Source organism: Typopeltis vanoorti, chromosome 13 (genome assembly GCF_054136105.1).
Source record: "Typopeltis vanoorti isolate ZY-2024b chromosome 13, IOZ_Tvanoo_1.0, whole genome shotgun sequence".
In the NCBI taxonomy this organism is placed as follows: domain Eukaryota; kingdom Metazoa; phylum Arthropoda; class Arachnida; order Uropygi; family Thelyphonidae; genus Typopeltis; species Typopeltis vanoorti.
In genome coordinates this window covers 18,678,150-18,702,077 of record NC_143561.1, presented here as the reverse complement: position 1 = coordinate 18,702,077, position 23,928 = coordinate 18,678,150, and the positions used below count along the sequence as shown (strand labels likewise).

Genomic DNA, 23,928 nt, shown 5'->3' with positions numbered 1-23,928 from the left:
CCATCCAATCCCACAGATGTATTCACATTAAAGTTCTGCAATAGACTATTCACCTCCACTTCATTCATCACAATTCCCGTATAAACTAATGGTTCCTTCATTTTTTCAATGTCACCACCTGGATGATATACTTTTGCAAAGTGCTCGCTCAGTAACTCCACTATATCGACTGATTCAGTGACCTCCTTACCATCGTCATTCCTTAAAATCATTTTGCCGTGTACAGTTTTTTTTTTTTTTTTTTTTTGCTTGCAGCATACTGAAAGAACTGTTTGGGATTCTCTTTAGCTTGCATAGGTAGTTTCCTTTCATAATCCGCTTTTGCTTTTTTTACCACGCTTGTTACCCCTTCTGGCCTGCACTTTATACCGTTCGTGTGCCTGTAGGTCACCTCTTTCTTTAAATTTCCTCCCCAGTTGTTTCTTTTTTTTTGCAGCTCAAGCTTAATGGTGTCATTCATCCATTTAATCCCTACTTGTTTTACTATTCGGACCCTAGGTATACAATCAGCCATAACCTCCTGTAAATGCTCCTTGACCAATTCCCATGCTCTATCGACATCCAGCCCTTGCAGTTGTACATGCCATGGCACTGATCCAAGCAATCTCCTAAGCTTGTCATACTTGCCAAAAATTCCACACCTTTAGCCATCTCCAAGGTGAAGACCTTATGATCACTCTCACCAATAGGCGGCAACATGGTCATATTCATTACGGTCACATTCTGAGATGCTGTTACCAGTTGAAGCACTCTCACACCCCTAATATTTTCAATTACATGCTGTCTCAGATGGTTATCCCTTAATAATTAAATAAAATCCATTTCCTTCCTCACATGTGTCCTCTCCTCCTTCCAATCAATGTTACCATAGTTGAAATCCCCCATAATAATTACCCTCCTTCCACTCATTTCATCAATTTGTTTATGCATACTATCTCCACCATCTATTCCATCACGTAGTCTGTAGTAGCACCCAACTGTATATTTTATTCTGCCAGTCTCAATCTCACACCAAATAAACTCAAATGAGCTCCTTTCACTATCCTGCGATACAAGTTCAATTCTCCTTGGCTGCAGTTCATCAGATATCATCAATAACACCCCTCCCCCATTTTATTGTCTCTGTTCTTCCTAAACACACTATAACCTACACATTCTATCCCACTAACTATATCATCTTCCGTCAGCCATGTTTCACTAATGCCAATAACCTGTGGCCAGGAAGAGCCAATCAAGGCCAAAAATTCTTCCTTCTTCTTCCTAATACTCCTGGCGTTAGTATACATGAAGTGCAGTGATCCTTTTGTCCCATCAGTGAGACAGTTGAGTGTAAGAATGTATATAATGTACCCGAGCCAGTACTATGGACAAGTAATTGGAATGGGATATTTAGAATAACGTATCAAGATATCCGCATATCCACTCCCCCCCCCTCCTTGGTAGTTCTAGTTTCCCTGGTTCTGCACATCCATTTTCACTTCATTCAGCAACACTTTTTCCAGTCTCCGCACACCAAATCCATTCAAATGCAGGCCATCCATCTTGTATAAATCCTTTCGCCCATCAAACTCATTCCACACGTCCACGAATTCCACACCACACCGTCTGCATAACCTGCGCATAATGTCATTTGCGATTATGGCCCTCCTTCTAAACTCCTCTCTGTCATACCGCGCCAACAGACTCATCATTCTAACTCTGTCATCTTTTCTTTCGCTACCTTTAACAATACTTTCAAGTCCTCTCTCATAAAAAAGTTCTCCTTTCAATTCATTCGTACCCGCCACAATTATTAATTCTTTCACCCTCTTTTTTTGCGCTCTAATAATCTCACTTACATTCTTAAATTTCGCACCCGTAATTACGATTTAGTTAAACTCCCATCTATTATACTTCTTAATAACGAGTCACCATACAACACTCTTTCCTTCATTTCAGAAACTCTCCCACTCTTACGCTTATTCTTCCTTTCAAACACTTGTTTATTTACGTTAGCCGAATCACTCTGGAAAGAGTTTTGCAGGTGCTCTAATTTCCGCTGCGCATTTTGTATCACTGCGCGCAACCTAGCGATCTCACTTCCTACAAATATATTTGGGATAATCTGGAAACCCCTGCCGTAAAAAACTTTCTTGACTTCAGGCCTCTTTCATGGCAAGGTGTAGCAGTTTTACACCTTGCCATGAAAGTCAATTATCTCCTAAACACATTTGCAAAACATGCTGATAGTAGTATTCCAACCCATAGACTGTTGGATGGAGAGTGGATATGCTAATCCCTCGGCTATCTAGGTCAGTTTAGCGCATAGTAATCGCGCAATAATCTTCATATTCATAAATGAAATACTTTTATAGGGTTTTTGGTTTGTCTTATAATCCGCAAAATTGCAGTGATTTGAAAGTTCTTCGAAATTATTTCTTACCCCAAGAATAAACAGCCTTTAAAATATTTCTACACTGTTCCAGAAATATTCTCCACTGTTGCTATTCTGTTGTCAAAACGATTCTCTTTCTCTGTCTACTGCAATAAAATTTAATTCATAGAATAAAAGTCAGATACTGCAATAATTGTAAATAAACTTCACCAGCTGAATACTCAAATAATTGCAAATAACTTGAATCCTAGCTGAAAGTTTCCCGTTTTTTATAATTACTGTTGTCTACTGTCTTTATGTCATATTTTCCCTGGAGAAATAATCCGAGAGGAAATAAAGTAAGACCACCTTACACCCAACGAATAATAATCATATTGTCCTAGGTGCGTGCAATGTGACTTCACAACGTGTGTCGGAGCGATTAAAGAACTAACCACAAACTGAGACTCGTTTCTTCTCTGTTCTCTTCTGTCTTTCTTTCTTCAGAAAGAGAATAATGAGTTTGACAGTTCTGACAAACTAGTGTTGTCAGAAACAGGAGGGAGAAAGGTACTTGTGGCCATACGTTTTCGTGCTGCGAGCAGAATTATTGGAGTCAAGCCAACGAAATGCGAGTCAAAGAGGCGCCTTTGATCATCTGCCGTATGACAAAGAATCTACGTTGCTGGAATAGCGACAACACACGCGTTATTAAGAGGATTCTAGCGCCTGTATTTCAAGCTTCTTTTGATTATTTGCTCTTTCGCTAAATTTGCTATTTTAGCATATCGCTATTTGTATCTTATGTTACTTCAATAATAACATTTATAGGACTGAATTTTAAAACAAATCGTCATTTTTCAATATCAGAACTCAACTTTACTTCACTTTACATTCAGTGAATTTCAAATAGCAAGGAGATGAAGATCCGAATAATACTGAATGTTCTTACGTAAGACTGTTGATAAGACATCGACTACGTTAAGGACATCGGTAGATCATTGACGTTATCATTGAGTATAATTATTCCACTAACGAAGCCTGAATTTATCACACTTTAATTTGATGAATATGTGAACAGGCTCCATTTTTAGAATATCCAACGTCATCTTCAATGTCAATACTTTTTCTAGCAGAAAAATTATCGATACGAGCAATTTATCAGAAATAAATATATCAGGGTTCATTTATAAAATAAGTTCTTAGTGGCTGCGATTTCTTTATCCAAATAAAAGATGCAGAGGTTAAGAAAGGCAAATTGCAAACAATGGAACACATACAAATTTACAGAATGTCTTTTACAGAATGCATCACAACATCAGTTTAATAAAATCACAAGTTTAATAATAAAATTGTAATAAAATTTTGCATTCAGCAAGCTTATTGACAAATCATTCACGAATTCTTACTACCGCTCAGTAAATATTAGGTCCGTGGAGGATGGAAGGCTAGGATCTTTGACCCCTGACCTTTAATCCTTTGATACCAAACTGGAAATTATATTTTTTTCATTAGACTTCAATTTCCTTACAATAGTCAAATTTAATCTAAAGGATGGACCGACGATTTTTATTTTCGAAAAGTGAAAAAGAAGAATGCAGCTGCTATTCGAGAATCTACAATAATCACTTGCAAAATTGTTTCGAGATTCTCTACCTTCTTTTGAAAAAAAAAAAAGTGTTACTGCATGAGAATGTATTTGGAAAATGGCTGTGTTTCCTTGGAAAGGACTACTTTATATCCAAAAGGAGTCCGTAAAATTTTCGGTCTGTCTTATAAAAATACAGATCAAATAGGAATAGAACTTTGCTTTCACTAGGTCAATGAATACCGGATGTACACACTCTCTCTGTTGTGAATATTGTTCTTTTCACAAATCGCAAATTGAAATGCACTAAAACATAAGTATATACGTTCATTGAAGATTGATATAAATAGAAACCAAATTTATTTTAATCTTCTACCTCCAAAATTCTTAGAGAATCATACAAATTTCTAGATTTTAGGATACACTTCTGATTTAATTTCTGACCAAGATGATATGCTATATATCTTTTATCACGCATTCTGCTATGCATATTGAAACTACATCGTCTTATATTTCTTGAGGTGAATTTAAAAACTAAGTTTTAACTAAATAAACATTGCACAGTTTAGTTTTCTGAAGTGCTTATTATCATGAAGTACATCTTCAGGCAAACCGCAAAACTTTCCGTATTCTTATCATCGTCAACAACAACAAATGTCAACAAAGTTTTAATCTTTCTCGACCATTTCAATAAATCACTTTACGTCCATCGTTCAAAGGGCGCTGAAAAGACATCTTGAGAACTTGCATATAACTAAGGGTGATATTTTACTTGTGTATGATTACGCAAGATTCTTTTATGTGAAATTTTGACTGTCGAAGCCGAAAGAGGACATTGAAAACTAACTCCTACTTCGCTATTCATAAAAGTAACTCAAGGTCATTGTTATCTGAAGATAAGAAGTTTGTAGAAATTTAAGAGGTATTACAGTGGCGGCGCGTACATAAGCACTGTGACACTGCAGCATCCCCAAGGAAAAAATGAAAACATTAAATTTTGTTTGTGTTTATAAATAATAACAATGCTTACAACATTATGTAAATGCAATACAACATGTTAAAGGTTACAGCTTATGTTTTGACATTGATTGAATAGTTAATAATTGGAATTGTTCGATTAACGCTTTAGATTACGAAACAAATCCACTGCGATCTAACGCCGATATTCGTTTGCTGTTGTCATTGCACGTTACGTCATTCCCAACTGTAACTGCTCAAACGCAGTGTTTTTTAGTATCATTACGCGCCTTATTTTTGTGAGATATGAAACATTTATTATTGGTGCGTGTTCGTGGTGAACTTTTTTTTTGTAAATCTTATTTTATTTTGTTAAAATGACATATAATTATTTATTTATTATAGATACAAGGCTGAATTATGACGAGTGTCACTGTTGAAAATATGAAAAGAATGATATTTTTTCATTCTCGTTACACGAAACAAATGCACTGCGATGTAACGCCGATATTCGTTTGCTGTCGTTGCACGTTACGTCATTAGATACACTGCCGCTTGGGCAGTGTATCTCATGCATGCGCTCGTTATTTCTGTGAGATATGAAACGTTTATTATTGGAGCGTGTTCGTGGTGAACTTTTTTTTTGTAAATCTTATTTTATTTTGTTAAAATGACATATAATTAATTGTTTATTATAGATACAAGGCTGAATTATGACGAGTGTCACTGTTGAAAATATGAAAAGAATTATATTTTTTCAATTATCGTTACACGAAACAAATGCACTACGATCTAACGCCGATATTCGTTTGCACTTGTCATTGCTATTGATACGAAACTTTTATTATTGGTGTTTGTTCGTGGTGAGGATGAAATATTTTTAATAAAGCAATTTTTAATATGTAAATTTATTTATTAAAAAATTCGTTACTGATTAGGGGGGGGGAGTTTTTTTTTTTTTTTTTTTTTTTTTTTTTTTTTTTTTTGTATATGCAACACCCCCACTTGAAATTTTCAACGGCCGCCACTGAGGTATTATCTATGCTCGTAAGTTTTATGCTCATTTTTCTGGGGGAGAAAAAATCGATTTCTTCTTAAATCCAAATTTAATCTTGCGTGAAATAGAATAAAATTCTTTGCATTTGATTCAAGGAATTACTGCATTAAAACAATAATCGGATATCTTCATATAATGTAATTGTTGTCAGCTGTTGGGAGAAAGAGTCTTATGTTGCTGCTATTCAATTTTGCAACTGTGTTCAGCTTATGAATTTTAACCTCACAAGGAAAATTAAACCAAGCCTTATTTATTTCATTACATATAATCCGTAATATGTATTTTGTCATGATATATCAGCACTCAGCATGAATGGCTGGCTGGCTACGGAAACGTATATCCACTAGTACAGCCGTGTGTATTATCACACCGACTATATTGTGCATATACACGGACAAACCTTTTTAATGGCAGGAAAAGAACTGCTTGGATTATTCTTAAGTTGATTATCCTAAGTTTCACAACTTTGGATAATGTAATCGTTATTTTCCATCATTATGGAAGATATCACAGTTGAATCTCTAATTCGTTTCCAGCACTGTCTCCAATCCAGCTATTTCAACTTTTATTAAACGAGCCAGAACTGGAATTTAAAAAATTTTAAATTTTTAAAAAATTTAAAAGTTTAAATGTATTAAAATGTGTTCGTCCGTTATTATCTGTTACGGAAGTTTCGGTACAAAAACATATCCTTCAGCATGACCTCTGTTGGTATTGCACAGATAAAAGAGAATATTTTACTAAAAATGAATTGCTGCTCAAGAGTCTGTACATCCCCCCTTTTCGTGTATTATATTACAGACACTCTAAGAGTATCTGTCAGGAATAAGAAGGCTCTCATGATCACAGTTACGCCTCTTAGACAAGCAATGTAGGTTATGTTTCCACTGATTAAACACCCGGGATACCTTTTGAGAAACCAGTCAGCTCTGCTGTTTTCAAAATCGTGGCTCCAGCCAGACGGGCATCCACAGTAAACGTTTTATGAACTCCGGAAGATCCTTTGCATTTCTCATTGTGATCAAAACTATTGACGATTACTAACCAACAGCATTCTTAAATAATTGCCTAGGCGCAAGTATTTTGCATATATGCTGCGTAAGTGACGTTTACGTATATCTGAATAAGGGTTTCTAATTTAGTGGCCAATATGTGTAGGAACACAAGTTCTCATTGGGGAACTCCAAACTTAAAGTCGGAAATCTGGTTTATGCACTAATGAAAGGCGATACCTTAGGCAGGAGTTGGTCTAAATTGGCATACAATAATAATGGATATTTAATCATTTTTTTCAAAGATTTTATCACCTAGTATCACTCATTTATTCTTTTTATTTTATTTTATTTTATTATTTATTCGTACTCGTAGTATGAACTACTTATAACTGTGTAATTATAAATTAATATACGCTAAAGAGTCCCAAAATTAAAGTCGAAAAATAAAGCTCGAGACCTTTTTTGTCTTAGTTTTAAATAAAATGAGAGGAGGGTTTAACTGTAGAATAAAACTTATTTCTTCCCCTCAATGCAACTTAGATGCGTGAAACAGAAAAGCGTTCCTTGAAAGTAATCTTGCCACTGAGTGTGTCATATTATAAGTTAACTAACAGAAATGCTCTAAGTAATACTTAATTAATAAATTCGCACCGTTTAATGTTCTGCAGAAATTGGTATAAATGTAAAGGTCTGAACTTATATCATTCATTCTGAAGAGAAAATTATATAGATTTACACTGTTCTCCCTTTACCTTTGAAGGAAACGTAAACTCGCTTCTTCCAATTATCAAATAATTCATTGAAATTTACTTCCTTTTTCATGCCTTCCATACTCATGTCTATCGCATTTTTTTTTTAATTTTTTGGTCATCCGTCCATCCACTTTTCGTCCACCCGAGACAAGTTGAGTCCTCTGATTATGAATTTTTGGCAATTTAGTGCACGCGGCCTGCCATTAATCTATGCTACCCCCACCCCAAGTATATGTTATAGTATATGGTAAGGTATAAGTGTGTTAACTGGACTGGTTTGCCAGATGAAAAACCCGAATTTCCTGAGATTAAAAAAAAAAATTTTTACTTCCATATGAGACCGACTAACTCACATCCATTGAAAAGCCTTGATATAGGTTTTTCGCATACTAAACGGGATTCGAACCCAGATCTTTTCTACCAAACGGCTTCGTCTATGCAAACTGCTTACTGTGTGTTCAACAAAATATTCTAACCTTTGTGGCTGGTTCAAATTTCTTACAGAACTCGCGGTATTCGTGGCTATGTATGCTTAATACTCCTCTCTTTACAGAGAGAAATCTCTTTATAGGCAGAAGTCATAAAGAGTAAATGGAGAAATCTCTTTAAAGAGAGAGATTTATCCATTTACTTTCCCTTTAACTGAAATAGAGATAACAGCAAAGCTATATATGGTCGGAGTAGCCTTCTTAAAGCACTATTGTCCTTTATGAAATAGGCCTACCACTACTACAGATATCGCTTCTCTATATCTTCTTCAAACGTATTAAAGTAATTTGCCATTTAAAACTTTTTCAAACCTTTTATTAAGAAAATTCAATAATGGAAGTATAAAGCAACATATATTGTGCAATTACGTCTAATTTCTCTTAATCTGCTGCCTTAAACTAAGAAAGCCCTGGTGGTAGCCGTGATAGAAAGCATAGTTAAGAATATATTAAAAGCAAAACAAGTCCTGATCAAATACTCTTAAATCGGTGCACATGGTCTTGTCAATGCTGATACCTGTTATAAGGTTAGCTCCGATCTTCCTGTCTCCATCCTCCTTGGCTTTTTTTTTTCTCTACGGCAACTTTTGTAATCTTGTCATCCGTCTATATTGTTTGTTCTGACAATTTCAGAAAAGGAAACTGTTCGTAGAAGTCCTATTTATCTATTTAGATTAATTTGAAATTATGCTAATTATTATTATTACTTCCCTTTGAATGAAATCCTATCACATTAAACCTAATTGTGTTTTGTCACTTTGCTATGACGAGCGTGAGCTAAACAACCACGATCAATGTTCCTCCAATCAAGTACAACCGTCATGACTAGTCGTGCGTCACTCTCTGTTACTTCAATACCTATAATTACGTCAATTAACCGTTGTCATGTTAGTAGTTGGGCGCAGAAAGGCACGACACTGGCTTTAAATTGCAGTGTCCGGTAAGAAAACTTAGTAAGTAAGAAATCGAATAAAAATAGAGTATCATGGAGTAGTGAATGTACTTCTGTCAACGTTTCATTGCGAGGATTGTGGGTTGTCTTTTCGTATCTGAGTGCGTAAGAGATATTTACTGTCGGTGGGAGAATAGATATCGTAATTAAAAGAGTAGCATGATATGTTATTTAATAGGGTATACAGAAGGCAATTGTGTGTAGGATTCATGATTGGAGTTTTGTGTGCTCGTCATATGCCGAAGATGTCAGTAAATGACGATTCTTCATACTTCTGCTTGCGCCGTTTCAGGTCATTGCCAGTCTGTTGGATGTGATTTTGCTGATAAAGAAGGTCAAAGAAGGAGGAGAATGTATTTCCGGTTCATAAGAAAAGTTTCGTGTGAGGAATTAATTTCTGTATTTAACTTGAGGAGCCATTCAAAAATATGTTGTCTTAGAAACAATTGGAAATGCAGTCAGTTGTGGAACTGGCTTATGCGGAATTACAAATAAAATTGCAACCATCAGAAAGTGATACGCCGATTAGTACTTATATAATATAATATTACCGTATCATTTAATTAAATGATTTTCGTTGCCTTCCTACAGCTACACAGTGACTTTTAAAAATACATCCCATGTAAATGTATATTACAGAAAGAACTTTTTCAATGGATTTTAAGTTATTGTAAATTACAACCTATTGATAACCATTACTACTACTACTACTGCTATTAGCTGATTATGCGCACACAGTAGGTGGACCTTAACATTGTGAGGTGAGTTTTTATGAATTCACTGCAGGTATTTTGACCATTTACACAGCGGCAAAAGCGAAACTATGTCTCATCACAGTCCTTATGAATATTCCCTTTTCGGAGGACTTTTAACTAAAAGATTTGCCACACTTGTTGGCTGGGTATAGCGTCTCTGCTCTTTAAACAACAGGTTAAGTTCGATTCCCAAGAATCTATAAGCTTTACCTGTTAGACGAATTTTGTCGCCAAGTGTGAGACCCTGCTTATTGGAAGCTTGTGCTGATTTGAAAGAGTACCACGTTTGGTCTGAGTTGTGTTCCCTGTACTAAATGTAGTATAAGTAGACAACATTTTGTGGTTAGAACTAATATAAAAAACAATGTTGTGACTGGGATGTCAGAATTACATTGTATTGAATCGGACAGATAGTTGCAGTAATAAGTGCTTCGCGTAAACTTTACAGATCCATTTCACGAACGGAACAACAATAGCCAAGAATTTCCATTTGCGGATCTTCCTTAAATTCTCCCAGTGCCTCTCAAGGAAGTAACTAATTTTAACACTCATTATGCAGAACACAAACATAAGCCTATTAAAGAGTTTTGATCCGATATATACAGTAGGATAACCAAGTTTATAAAATAACTTGGTTATCCTAATATACAATATCCCCAAGTTAAAAAATTTATTACAAATATATGTGTGTGTGTGTGTGTGTGTGTGTGTGTGTGTGTGTGTGTGTGTGTGTGTGTGTGTGTGTGTGTGTGTGTGTGTGTGTGTGTGTGTGTGTGTGTGGAGGTATAAAATTTTTACAATGGCTATCCTGTATAATTCAAAAGGCCAAGCCAAAGCAATTAATATACATAATATGCTGACCTCGTAGCCTCACTTGTTTCGACAGTATTTCCACTCAAACTGAACCAAATGAAATCACAATCCCTCAGTTCTTATTATGTAGATAAATAGATAGATAGATAGATAGATAGAGAGAGAGAGAGAGAGAGAGAGAGTTTAAGCAATCAGATCAGCGTTCAATCACGATACGATTATATGTAACTCAGTTTTTTCATAGATCAATGTTTCTTTTTTTTTTTTTTTTTTTTTTTTCAGAAGAAAACTGCTCCTTCCCATCGAGCTCATCTTCAGGTGAAAAAATGTAATGTTCTTTTCGTCTTTGTTCCGCTCGTTCTGGTGGATTTATTTGAACTCAGATTTCCATTCAAAAGTAACGTGTCATTTAATGAGTGGTCATGAAACGACTGCAAGGGGTAAATGTGATTTTTTGTAGTAATCTCACGCACACACGACAGGTTGTTCAACACGTTGTAACCTTAGATGGACGGAAAGTTGAGTGGTAGAAGAAAAATTTTGAATTTGAAGACTTGAATATTGTACTCTGTAATAAATACAGGCTAAGGGAGGCTATTTTACAAGGAACCAGGATGGAAAAGTTTCTACTATTCTTTCGTTTTAACTTGAACTGTTATAGGATATAATGACTAGCCACTGCATGCAGAGAACCTTTATAAGGGGTTTTCACTGCAGGTCACATATCGTGGAAGGGTGTTTTCCTTCCGGAAGATCGGGTTTTTCATTTTGCAAGACAGCCGACCAGATAAATGCGCACAGTTAACAGACATATTACACTATGTCTTGATAGCCTTAGTTTCTTTCGCTGTAGTTCACAACAATTCAAAGCTACAGCAAATGTCTACATATAATATATGTAGACATTGTACGAGAATGAAGAAATTCCGATGATAATTCGATAATTCAATGAATACGAAAATAACTGTAGTAAATGGACGAGTAAAAACTGAATTCTTGTTTAAATGAGAGTGGAATGAATTAGTGAGAGATGGATCATCGATCAAGACAACTGCTTTATTTTATAATGAATAAAGAAACAGTATTCATTAATTATTATTATTATTATTATTATTATTATTATTATTATTATTATTATTATTATTATTATTACATGACACCTTCAGGGAGTCCAAGGATTCATTGTGGGAGGGCACACTACTCTACTTCGCTAAATACATCTCATCCTCTCCACTACTACTTAACTCTCCAACTACGATACTACTACCATCTATCCCATCATCACGAACAACAGTATTTTTGTCTGTAAATTGAGTGTGTTCCGAAGACTGATTTGTCTGTATGCGGGATGAAAAACCGAGTTTCCGGGAGAAAAAACCTGCTACCACGGAATGAGATCAGCTAACTCACCTTCAACTGAAAAAGTACATATAATTGGTGTTGATAATTCTGCGGATGTAATTAACTCCTGGAGCAAATGAGGACATTTCTTGGAACATTTCTGAGAAGACAATATCTGTGATATTCTTATGTAAAGAATTATTCAAATGGTATTCATCCTAAGAATAGATAGAATCTCGTCTTGTCTAGAGATTCGGATATTTTCGACAATGTCATAATTAAGACTGAAATAATAATGACGTATTTTGCGATAAACGGAAGGAATTAATTTTGAAAGTATCGAAATTAATTTTTTTAGAATCCCAGTGAAGAATGATTTCGAAATCAGAATTCAGGATTGTAGAAATCAATATTCTAGAAGTCTTGTTGATATGTATTGGTGTAAGGCTTGCCAAATGAAAAGAGAAGTGCACTCAACAAAACTGTGAATTGTGTTTTAATACAACTGAAAAATGTCATTGAGAAAAGCCCTTAGTGCCACAGAATTAGTTACACATTTGATGATAAATATCCATTTCACGTAAAGTTCCAACAAGAATGAAGCTGGCAACGTCGTAGCAAAATTGAGATGACACCATAGCATAGGATTTTATTTAAAGGGCCTTTATGCTAAACCTGATCAACTATCTTGGCGATATCAAGAATAACCACTTAAGCCTCTTCAGAAATGTCTATGACATTTGTCCAAAGGTGAATAACATAAGTGAGAAGATCTTTTATTCATTGACAGTGGCAAAATCATACTGGCAAGTATATGTCAGTTGAGATGTGTTCATGAATGTGAAAATTGACTGTTAATGAATTTCCCTGTTACTTGGAGGGGAATGAATTTAGAGTAGTAGTAAACTTGTGTTTGGATGGTAATTTGATGAAAACGTTTTTATCATTCTTCATAGAAATCGGTTGAATATTGGCTAATTTCCAATCATCAGGATACATACCGGTAGCAATGAAATAGGAGAGTATAAAAAAGTGACAGAACAGGCGTCATCTCTAGAGCACATAATTTCAGAGCAGTGAGAAAAGTTCTGTCAAGAACAGCAAAGGTTTTTAGTATCCATATTAAATAAAATTATTCACATTTCCTTCTGTCCGCAAATCAATGATGACATTTAATGTTGTGAGGTTGTAAGTTCGGAATGGTAAGATTAGAAATGGAGGGAAATCAACACGGCAGAAGTTTTTTTTTTTTTTTTTTGCATAAGTTCTTTGATGGAAAGTCGATATCAATGACTCGCTTATGGTCGATGGTTAAATTAAGAAATGTGAAATCTGCAATTTTTGGATCGTACTTCATCGTTTATTTTTTGGGTATATTGCTTAGATAGAATTAAAATTTGACTAATTGTTTCATGTTTCAGCGAAAGAAAAAATAATCCTCTACTAATATATCTTCCCATCCAATTTTAAAAATTCTCATTGCGAAATCTAACCTGCGATTCGTGAACTGTATCGTGTGTTATTTATAGAGAAGAATGTATGTTTTCTATGGGGTGTGTACTCCCGTACAAGCAACATTCATTTGCGTTTGAGGTTAGTATCGTTGACACCACACAGAATCCCGTCATCGTCAAGTGTAATTATCCGAACTTTACTTCAGATATCTAAAGTTAAAACAGCTGTCTAAAAACAGAATGCCATGAATCATGTTCGTAAAGTATTTAAGATGGCATGAAGTTTTTCACTGGATAGTCAGAAATGCACTAGTGACAGGGCACGCCATGGCAACGCCCAACCACTTCTTTTTCGAAGTAAGGTACACCCACGAACTATTTTGAACTACATGTGTATTTAAGTATCACCGTCCGGGCTGCTTTTAAAACATGACTATCCATCCTATTCGCACAAGGGTAAAGAAATTCTGCAAAAGCCAATGGCCTTCTGGCGACATGGAACATCCGAACCTTCATATATAATACATTTCTATTCGATAATACAGGACTCTGGTTTAGCAAAAGATACTTTAAAGGAAATAAAAGGAAAAAGTGTTAAGAGCACAGCAAATCCAAGTGAATAATCAATATGAATTTATTATAATAAGAACTAATTGAATACACTATAATTTACAATGCATATATGTAACATTTTTGGATTTGAAAAACAGCAAGTAATTGGGACAGATGAGTGATCGTTCACGAACACCACCAGAGAAAATGCCACTGCTGGTTGTCTCTTGCCCAAATCTCTAACTAGAGGATAAGGTAGTTCCGACTGCTAAAAATTTCACTAAGAAATTGCTTGGAACTTTAGCTTGGGAAAAAAGTTAAAATAATATTCATTTAGCTTGAATCTTCTTAACTTTCCAACTATCGTTTTTGAAGTGTACACCAGAAAGGACAGGAGTTTCGCTACAGCTCACAACAGATACAAAAATTATAAAGACACCCAATGTTGAAAGGAAGAAATGAAGAAAACTGAAATCCTGCTGAAATAGTCAAACCTTCTGGTCCGTCGTCAAGGTAATATGTACAACTTCTCTTCCAGCTCTTCCTTCCAGATGGTACTGATAATCTCGCCCAAAGCTAAGGCTGATCTCCTAACATTATTCTCTCTTCCGATTCCTACATATATGACAAAAGCATATTGCCTTCTGATATACGGAAGGGACAAATTCACTAGATCTTCTCTTTGGAGAGAGACAGAGAGAGAGAGAGAGAGAGAGAGAGAGAGAGAGACAGAGAGAGAGAGAGAGAGAGAGAGAGAGAAAGAGAACAACTTATCGTATTTCTCCTATGTTTTTTTTGCCAAAAATGAAGAATCCTGAATGGCTTTGATACCAACAAGTCCTCTTCTTCAGGGTGTTCTTAATATGCTCAAAATTTGTGCCGGGATATTCATCCCATATCGTTTTTATAATCTTTCATACTCGTCCTGCAATTACCTAAAGCATGGAAACTGACCATAATTCTCTCAAATGGAGAAAAGTCACAACATGTATCAAAAGGTGAGTAATGCTGGCAAAATATTTGCTACTGAACGAGAACGATAGAATCCATACCTGCAACAAGCAAGTATGGATTTCTTTCTCTCTCCTGCTGAACTAGCCACCAACATTTTCCTGGGTTTTGCTTTAAGGCTATAAAATACGAAAACTACTATCAACATCCATTCACTCTTTAGTTTCAAACCAGCACACCCAGATTCTCGTTCTTCTAGCTTCTCATCTCATCTACCTTTGCTATTTGAACTAGTTTTCCTTACACGTAGATTCTCATGTGTTTAATTTCTCCAAGGGCGACAACTTTCAGCAGATTTTTTTATCTCCTCGACTACACATGCTCCAACACAGTGTTATATTGTATAATCAGTAGAATCATTTTTTTTTCTTGTGAGCCCTGTAGGAATGATACTGGTTCCATAATGATAGACCACCAAAAGAAAGACTGTTCGATTTTATTCACTGACAAGAAAAACGTTTTCTACAATTTTTTTTCAGCAGTTTTGCAAGTTAGTCGATCTCTGCTGTAGGCAAAAAAATTGTCGTTAGTCATTCACTCATTTATCAATGTCCTCCAGATATGTCTTTTCAGTGGGGGAAGAAAGAACCAGCTTTCCTTTAAGGAAGCCACGTAAGCACTATACTGTTCTAAAGGAAATTCACAAACTATTTACTGCAACACACAATAACAACTCATCCACTATAACTCGCAGTTAACAACCCATCCACAACAGAAAAAAAATTGTTGAGTTCCCTATGAATTTTTTTCGATAATAATAGTCGTCTGTACTCAGTTCAAAACACCTAGCTAAAGTACTATTTATGAATTATCATACAAATACATTAAATCATTTTAAATAATGTTTTTTTAATGTGTTGAATTTTCTAATAGATTCCTTTGGTGGAAATCGGTATCAATTCAAAGCTGAAAGAAGACAAAATAACCGAGTTAGAGAAGTTATGTCCAAGTCCGGACTTACAGGTAAGTCAAGTTAAAACTTGAGCAAATGCATATTTATTTAGATGGGGAAATATGTTTTGTTAAGTGTTTAAAAAATATCTGTTTTGAGAAGGTTTGAAACAATGGATAAAGAATAGGCATAAATGCTCAGAATGAATACATATATTCTTCCTTCTCCCTGATTCCATTTTTTGTTCAAAAAAAGGGGCATGTGATATTTATTCAAATAGAGCATAGGATATATCCTCTGTGACTCTGAATTTAAACTAGACTTGGGCTGTTCGAAGTTATGGCCGAAATTATCAAGCCTATGAGACCAAATGTATCTGTACTTTTACTTGACTGCCTCTTTGATTTATTGAGCATATCATTCACCAGTCATAGCCCCCCCCCCTTTTCCAGCACATGTACCTCGGTGCAACCATTAAGCATAATGACTCACCACACCATGACCCCAGCAACGTCATATCTCTCCCTTTCAAGAACATTCTCGCGATGGTAAGCAGTACCACATTCACGCCAGATCAGGTGTCGTCTATAATCGGAGGTAAGACTCTCATCTGTAAAGAATACATTCGCCCATTGGTGTCTTGTGCAATTTTTATGAATATAGCACCATGAAAACGTGTTCTACGATGTAGAAAATGGAACGCAGACTACAGGTCTTCGGGCGTATAGACCTACTTGTTGGAGACGTCTTGCCACAGTTTGTCAAGATATCCGCATTCCTGTGCTTGATTGGAAGACTTGCAAGCTGACCTGCCGTGGTACATCGATTACGTTTTGCTGTTATAACCAAAAATCTGTCTTCATGCTCCGTGGTAGAGCGAGGGTCACCTCTTAGCAAATGTCCATTGATTTAAAACGCTGTCCAGAGTCTGGATACAACACTATTTGAGATTCCAAAGTCTCTGGCAATATTAGTAATTTTGTGTCGCTTTCTTCAAGCTTTCCAATAATTCTCCTTCGTGTGACATCATCTAGAATCTAGATGATGTATTTGAGACATTACTAGGCATCTAAAAGTTTCTTTCAAACACCATTTGCTTAGCGCATCCTTTTGTCTTTTATCTTTTGAGTGCTACCACGTGATCTCTTTGAGCGCAATTCCAAAATTTGAATGTGTATCCGCTTTCCACTCAAAATCGTCAGTTATACAAATTGCCACATGCGGATTCGTCTGAATTTGCGATTGTAATCAGAAACAGTGTTGGTCCTTAGGTTTGGGACATCAGTGTTATTACAAATGAAAAATGTTGCATACAACTTCAGTAAAAGAGAAAAAATGTTCTTATCTTCCAATTTATCTTTAAACTTGTGTTCAAATAAACTGTGATATTCTCTGCGGTTTATCGTTTTATATAAGTGGAAAACCGTGAGTAAATATGGAAAGGAGTGGGTGAATCCGAGTTTAAATTTGAGAGACACGACAAAAAAATATTAATGTGAGAGATTGAGAAATAATATATTTTAAAATGTTCTGTTATAATAAAATAATCCCTTTAGCTGTTTATTAATAATATACATTTATTTCAGTTTTAAATTCGCCTTATACTTCAAACAAAAACATATATATAGGGTTTGTTTTTCCATTAAACAAATTCTGTAGTACTATGCTGCTCTGATTTCTTGTGGGGGGGGGGGGGATCCCAGCTCTAAATCCGCCATTCAGGTAGCAGAAAATTCTTGTTCAAGTACCTGCACTTTTCCACAGATATAAATATGCTTCATAATTTTCCTTTTTAGGTGTTGTGCACATATTGAGAAGGTCTATTTTTACTCACCTTTAAAAGATGCACTTGGTAGTTAAAATATCAGAATAACCATTGGAAGAAGTGCCATAATCCAAATTTCTATCTTAAGTTTCGTAGAAAACCAGGAGTAAAGCAATTCGTTTACATCGGTATGCGGAGGTGTGGCATAACGGTACCACATACTTCAGAAAGTGCCGACCTGATGGCGAGGTTTCAAGACCTCCCATGATCAAGCTATGGGTAAAGAAGAATAAAAAATGAAGAAAAAAATAGAAACACCACGCTGAGAAGAATTGTTGGCAAGAACGTTAAATTCTCTAGTTTTTTCTCTCTCCTTATCGGTTATCTGTTGCTCTCTCGAGATAGCCGAGCGATGTAACAAAGGGTGGTTTTATTCATCAACAGAGTAAATGTTTTCCAGCACGTGTTTTTTCTGAAAGTGGTATAGTGAAGGTGAATGTTCTGGGCTACTCGAACGTTGCATAGTAAATTGTTAAGATTCACTTAGGACTGGAATGAATATTTAGTTTAAAAAGAAAGTAAAAGAAAAATCAGTTCTCGAGTCAGGTAAAAACCTATTCATTAATGGCAATACAATTCCATTATCATTTATAGTTTATAATAAATACGTGCTTTGTTTATTATTATTATTATTATTATTATTATTATTATTATTATTATTATTATTATTATTATTATTATTATTATTATTATTATTATCTTCATCAAATCTACAAGTGTCGTCAGGAAGCTTATTTCAGGGGATCAGTTAAATCGTATGAGTTTTACTCTGTCAGTTGACTGGTGCTTGGGTGGGTTCTCATGCTGGCTTGTCTGCTTCACAAAGACCGACTCTTTCTACGGCGTTTCCCATGGCTTATAGGCCACTCTGTGAAACTGAATATCACAGGATGATATATTTAAATTCTCTGCTATGAAAAAAAAGTAGTACAATTTTTAAGTTTTTTAATTATCCCTTCTGGCTACATCTTACGTGTTAGAGTAATTTTGCTTTTCAACTTACACATGGAACATTTGCCATTTTAAGCCACCTGTTATATCTAATACTAGAAAATAAATTTTCCTTTTATTTTAGACATTTTGACACCTATATTAAGGAGAAATGTTAAAAAAAAAAACACATTGCACATTTAACTTAAATTTGTATTACCTAAAATACGATCCGATCAAAACATACGAGTATATCATTAAAATGCATTTAATACCGAAGTAATCAATAAGCAGTCTCACGATGTGTTATTTGCATTTTTGGAAATAGTACCTGATATATTACAAATATCGGAATTAATATCCAAAAAATATATAATGCACCAAGCCAAATTTATGATAAATATGAGCTAGTCCGAGGTTGAGATCTCTACTGTAAGCTAGCCATTACCATCCATTCCGAATATTCACCCTTAAGTGGTGTGCATTATTATTGTAATAATGCAATAATATGTGTAATAATAGTGTGTAAAATCAGTAGTTTCTTATTAACAATTTTGATAGGAAGCTAATGCTATTGATTTAAATACTTTCATCCATTAGCATTTGCACTAATAACACATAAATACTTTAGCATTTATGTGTTATGAGCAGTGGCTGCCGGAAAAAATTTTAAGTGGGGGTGCTGCATATACAAAATAAAAATAAAAAAAGAAATTTCTTTTTTTTCCTAATCACTAACCAATTTTATTAATAAATCAATTTACATATTAAAAATTGCTTTATTAAAAATATTTCACCCTCACCACGAACAAACACCAATAATAAAAGTTTTGTATCTCGCAGAAATAACGCGCATGCATACAATTTATCTGTAAGCGACACTGCCGAAACGAGCAGTCTCGGAATCACTTGTAACGTGCAATGACAAGCGTAAACGAATATCGGCGAGTCTAGCTGCAATTGGTGCGATAATTCTGACACTGCGTAAGATCGCAGTGCATTTGTTTCTTGTAACGATAATAGAAAAAAATATAATTCTTTTCATATTTCAACTGTGACACTCGCCATAATTCAGTCTTGTATCTATAATAAATAAATAATTATATGTTATTTTAACTAAATAAAATAAGATTTACAAAAAGTAGTTCAACCTCACCACGAACACGCAGCAATAATAAAAGTTTCGTATCTCACATAAATAGCGCGCGCAAGCATACGATACACTGTCCAAACGAGCAGTGTCACTGTTGAAAATATTAAAATTTTATTATTTTAATATTTTCAAGGATACTTGTAAATGATTCTCAGTGTCGGAATCACTTACAAGTGATTCCGACACTGAGAAGCGCATGAGAATCAATGAGAAGCGCAAACGAATATCGGCGAGTCTAGCTGCAATTGGCCCAATGTGATAATAAATGCACTGCGTTAGATCGCAGTGCATTCGTGTCGTAATCTAAAGCATTAATCGAACAATTCCAATTATTAACTATTCAATCACTGTCGAAACATGAGCTGTAACCTTTAACATGTTGTATTGCATTTATATAATGTTGTGAGCATTGTTATTATTTATAAACACAAACAAAATTTAATTTTTTCATTTTTTTCCTTGGGGGTGCTGCAGTGTCGCAGTGCTTATGTACGAGCCGCCACTGGTTATTAGTATAAAGAAAAAGTGGTGCATAGCATCACTTTTTCTACAGCCAACAGTCTGCGGGTTTGAATCCCACCGATGTTTGTGAATATCTTTAGTGGTAGATGAATTTCATCGACAGGTGTGTTTTGTGTGTGATTCCCCCCCCCCCCCCTTATCTGAGCCCTAAAGCTGCTCGGGAAAATTTTATATAAGGTCTCTAGACTAATTTCGTATTATTTGGCTAACAGCCAGTCTAAGGTGGATTTACACAAAATATTAATTTGTTGATATCAAACAGAAGAAATCTTAGATTGGGCATTTCTGTTTTTATTTTATTTTTTAAACAATTTTTCCATGGGAACCTGCATTAAGAGAAGAAATGTCAGAAGTAAAACTGGGAGTAATTTGTCCAAACATATTGTGTATTGTTAAAAGGCAAACTGCGCTTTAATGTGTTGTCTTTTCTGAATACTTATGATCAATTTCGATTCCCCCCCCCCTTTCTTTCTCTTCCCATTATTAGCATATAAATTCAGATTTTACTTATTCATGAAATAAGAAACGAAGTCCTTTATTTTTATTTCCCCTTCGGTATACTTGAAAGCATTGTATACCACATGCATTCATGGTGACGCCTCGAGAGACTTAGAATGTGCGTGTGGCATTCAGAATTGGCAGCACTGCAAACCGGGTTAATATAATTAGGCAACGAACTTTACCTTGAGAAGGTCAACAGAAGACACATTCTTGAGTAGGCGACGAATATTTGACAGTAAATTTTAGAATTGCTCCTAGAAAAACAAAATTGAAAACGATATCCATGAAAAGTCATTTATATTCTTACACTCTCATCATAAAAATTATAACAAAATAGGATCGATTCTAGAAAAAGCAAAATTTAACTGTTACTTCTTCTGTGTTTTTCGAAAGCCAAAAAGAACAGTTCTTTTCGACTTCGGCTACGTAATTTTGATTGCTTCCCCCAAGTGAATACGTATCTAATATAAACTTAAGTTACAAAGGGGATAGTGATAATGTATTGACAAAGACAGAAAGAAACATAATCATTTAGCTAAAAAAAAAAAAACTACTTAGAGCCTGCACATTCAGAGCACAGGTGAGTCTCTCTCATGTGTGCCCTGATTCTTTTTCGAGTCATAAACTCAACAGCCAAATTGGAATAAGCTGTATTATCAGATCATCACTAATTACGTAGTTCTGATCGGATGCGAAGAAGAATGTATGCTGGTTCTGTTAATTGTAGTATTTCCTTTCACAGCATAGCTTTTCCGGTAAAAAAAAAAAAATAATAATAAGAGTGTCAAGCCACTGCGATTGCACGTTTCCTAACTCAATGTTTATAATTTTTTGTCGCTCTCTAATAATTAGTGGTACAGGCCACATTACAACACATACACAGAGATACCAAAAAGAAATTTATTGGTAATTTACAAAGAAAATGATCTAGTGATTTTTTAGTCTTCATTTAAGCTTTAAAATAAATTTAATTTTTACTGTTAGAAATGAATGTAGAAAATGCGTTTTTCGTTAAGTATACACATCTGTTGTTCTTTTCGTAAAGCAAAGTATCTTCAAAATTCTCGGTTACTATGGCATACCCTTGCAAATAATCAAACCAATAGCAGAAAACCGTACCAGAATTATCTTGCAAAAGTAATGGTTGATGGAGAGTTTTCCTATTTCTACCGGAGTTCATCAGGGAGACTCTTTAGCATCATCATACCTTTGTTATTATTATTATTGACTATGTATTCAGATTCACAAGAAATGGATATGGAAACAAATGGTTTTCAGTATCTTTCCCCCTACATCGATACTCTGACATATAAAAAGAAAGTACAAACTCTTCAATTCCATAAAGGTCTAATCTCACTACCACAAATGCCAAAATCTGTCTATATAAAACCACCAGTCTAGCCATATATACATATGGTTCCCAGAAATGGAGCAATATCAAAAGCATTGGAACAACTTGCCTTCGATCGACACTAAGTAATGGACACAGAGTAAGAGGAAAGCCAAGAAAGCAGTTTGGGCAAATATACTAGCAAACTTTTTGAAGATGAAACTCATGAACTATCTCATATTTACTCTGGCGCTAAACAGCAATTTGTTGTTATATGCATATTTCTATATATATTTCCCTATTCATACATAATAAATGATGATCATGGTATATACAATCGAATAGCAGTAAAATTGTAAAATTCCTTAGTCATTATTACGAACTGCGTTTACCTAATCATTTTAGTTCCTGATTAAATTTAAGGGAGAAGAAGTAAGAAATAACAATGAATCATGACTTTTTGAGAACTTTCAGTCAAGTAATTATATCTCGATTTACTTTTTGATGTGCTTGGTAATTAAAAGTTGTGGAATATTAATCACCGACTGTTCGGTGATATCAAAACATAAAATGTGCTGTCAATAGATGAACAATTTGATTATTTTCGCGAATATTCACTAAGATCTGCAATTAATTGGTCATCACGTACTCCAAATCTGACGGATCCAGACTTCTTCCTGTTGGGTTAACTGAAGGAAAAGGTGTATGTGAACAAGTCCCAGATAACTCAACAGCTGAAGGAGAACATTTGTGCAGAAATTAGGGCGCTTCAACCAAAAACATTAAACAGCTGTCATGCATGGCGTAGAAACGGCCCGTCTTTATGAAGCCGAAAATAGAAGGCAATTCTGTTATGTGGTTTTTCATACCTAATAAAAAGAAAATTTCCAGATTCCATATTTCATTATAACAAAAAATAATAAAAATAATTAATAAATAAAAAATTAATACATGTTTAACTCCTTCGAGATTTATGTGTCACCCTGTATTATTTAGCGTTATGATTAGTTGTTTTTAAGAAAAAATTAGATTTCAAATTTTAACATTATTTTATTTAACTCGCTTTTACAACATATTTTTGTCATATATGAATGAATATAAAATACCATAAAAAATAAAATAATAAATGAATACAAAAAATATAAATTCAGTAGGATTTAATGAGAAATCTGGCCTTGTACATCATCCATCTGCTATTTTTTTTTATAATCAAGCATATAGTTTGAAGTACCTGCTCTTAAACAATTATCCAAATGTGAGCCTGGAAGTTGAGATCGATATTTTGATTTCAAATATGCCATATTTGAAAACAGGGTCTCGCAGTGTATGTACTTGCACAATATGAATAAATATTTAGCGAACATTTTCTCAGAATAGGAAAAGCATTTCTATCTACTAACTTCCAGAACATTTTGTCATCATGATTAGCTTTAAAAATTATGTTGCTTTGTAAATTATTTCCATTTCTAAGTCGCATTGATAACTAGATGATGTCAACAACTCAAACTACTTATGATCAGTGGTTTCTCGTCTTAACGGGCACAAATAAAGCAGTTTACAATAATTTCTCTGAGGGTGCACTAAAAATTCACTACGGCTGCCATGACGCTCGGGGGCGCTGCGTTGCCGACTCCTGCTCTATACCACACAATCCACCAATTCACTTAATCTGCCAACTACAGTCACCTAGTATTTTTGTCTGTTAAT

At 34.8% G+C, this 23,928-nt stretch overlaps 1 protein-coding gene across 2 annotated transcripts in view; it reads left to right on the top strand.

Moving 5' to 3' along the window:
- Window positions 1-23,928, top strand: part of LOC150099965 (reversion-inducing cysteine-rich protein with Kazal motifs-like) — a 364,445-nt gene that overhangs the window by 14,161 nt on the left and 326,356 nt on the right. For both annotated transcript variants that reach the window (XM_090402524.1, XM_090402523.1), the window contains exon 3: window positions 15,942-16,031. In XM_090402524.1, the coding sequence (XP_090258650.1) occupies window positions 15,942-16,031 (90 nt within the window). The remainder of the gene's footprint in view (window positions 1-15,941; window positions 16,032-23,928) is intronic.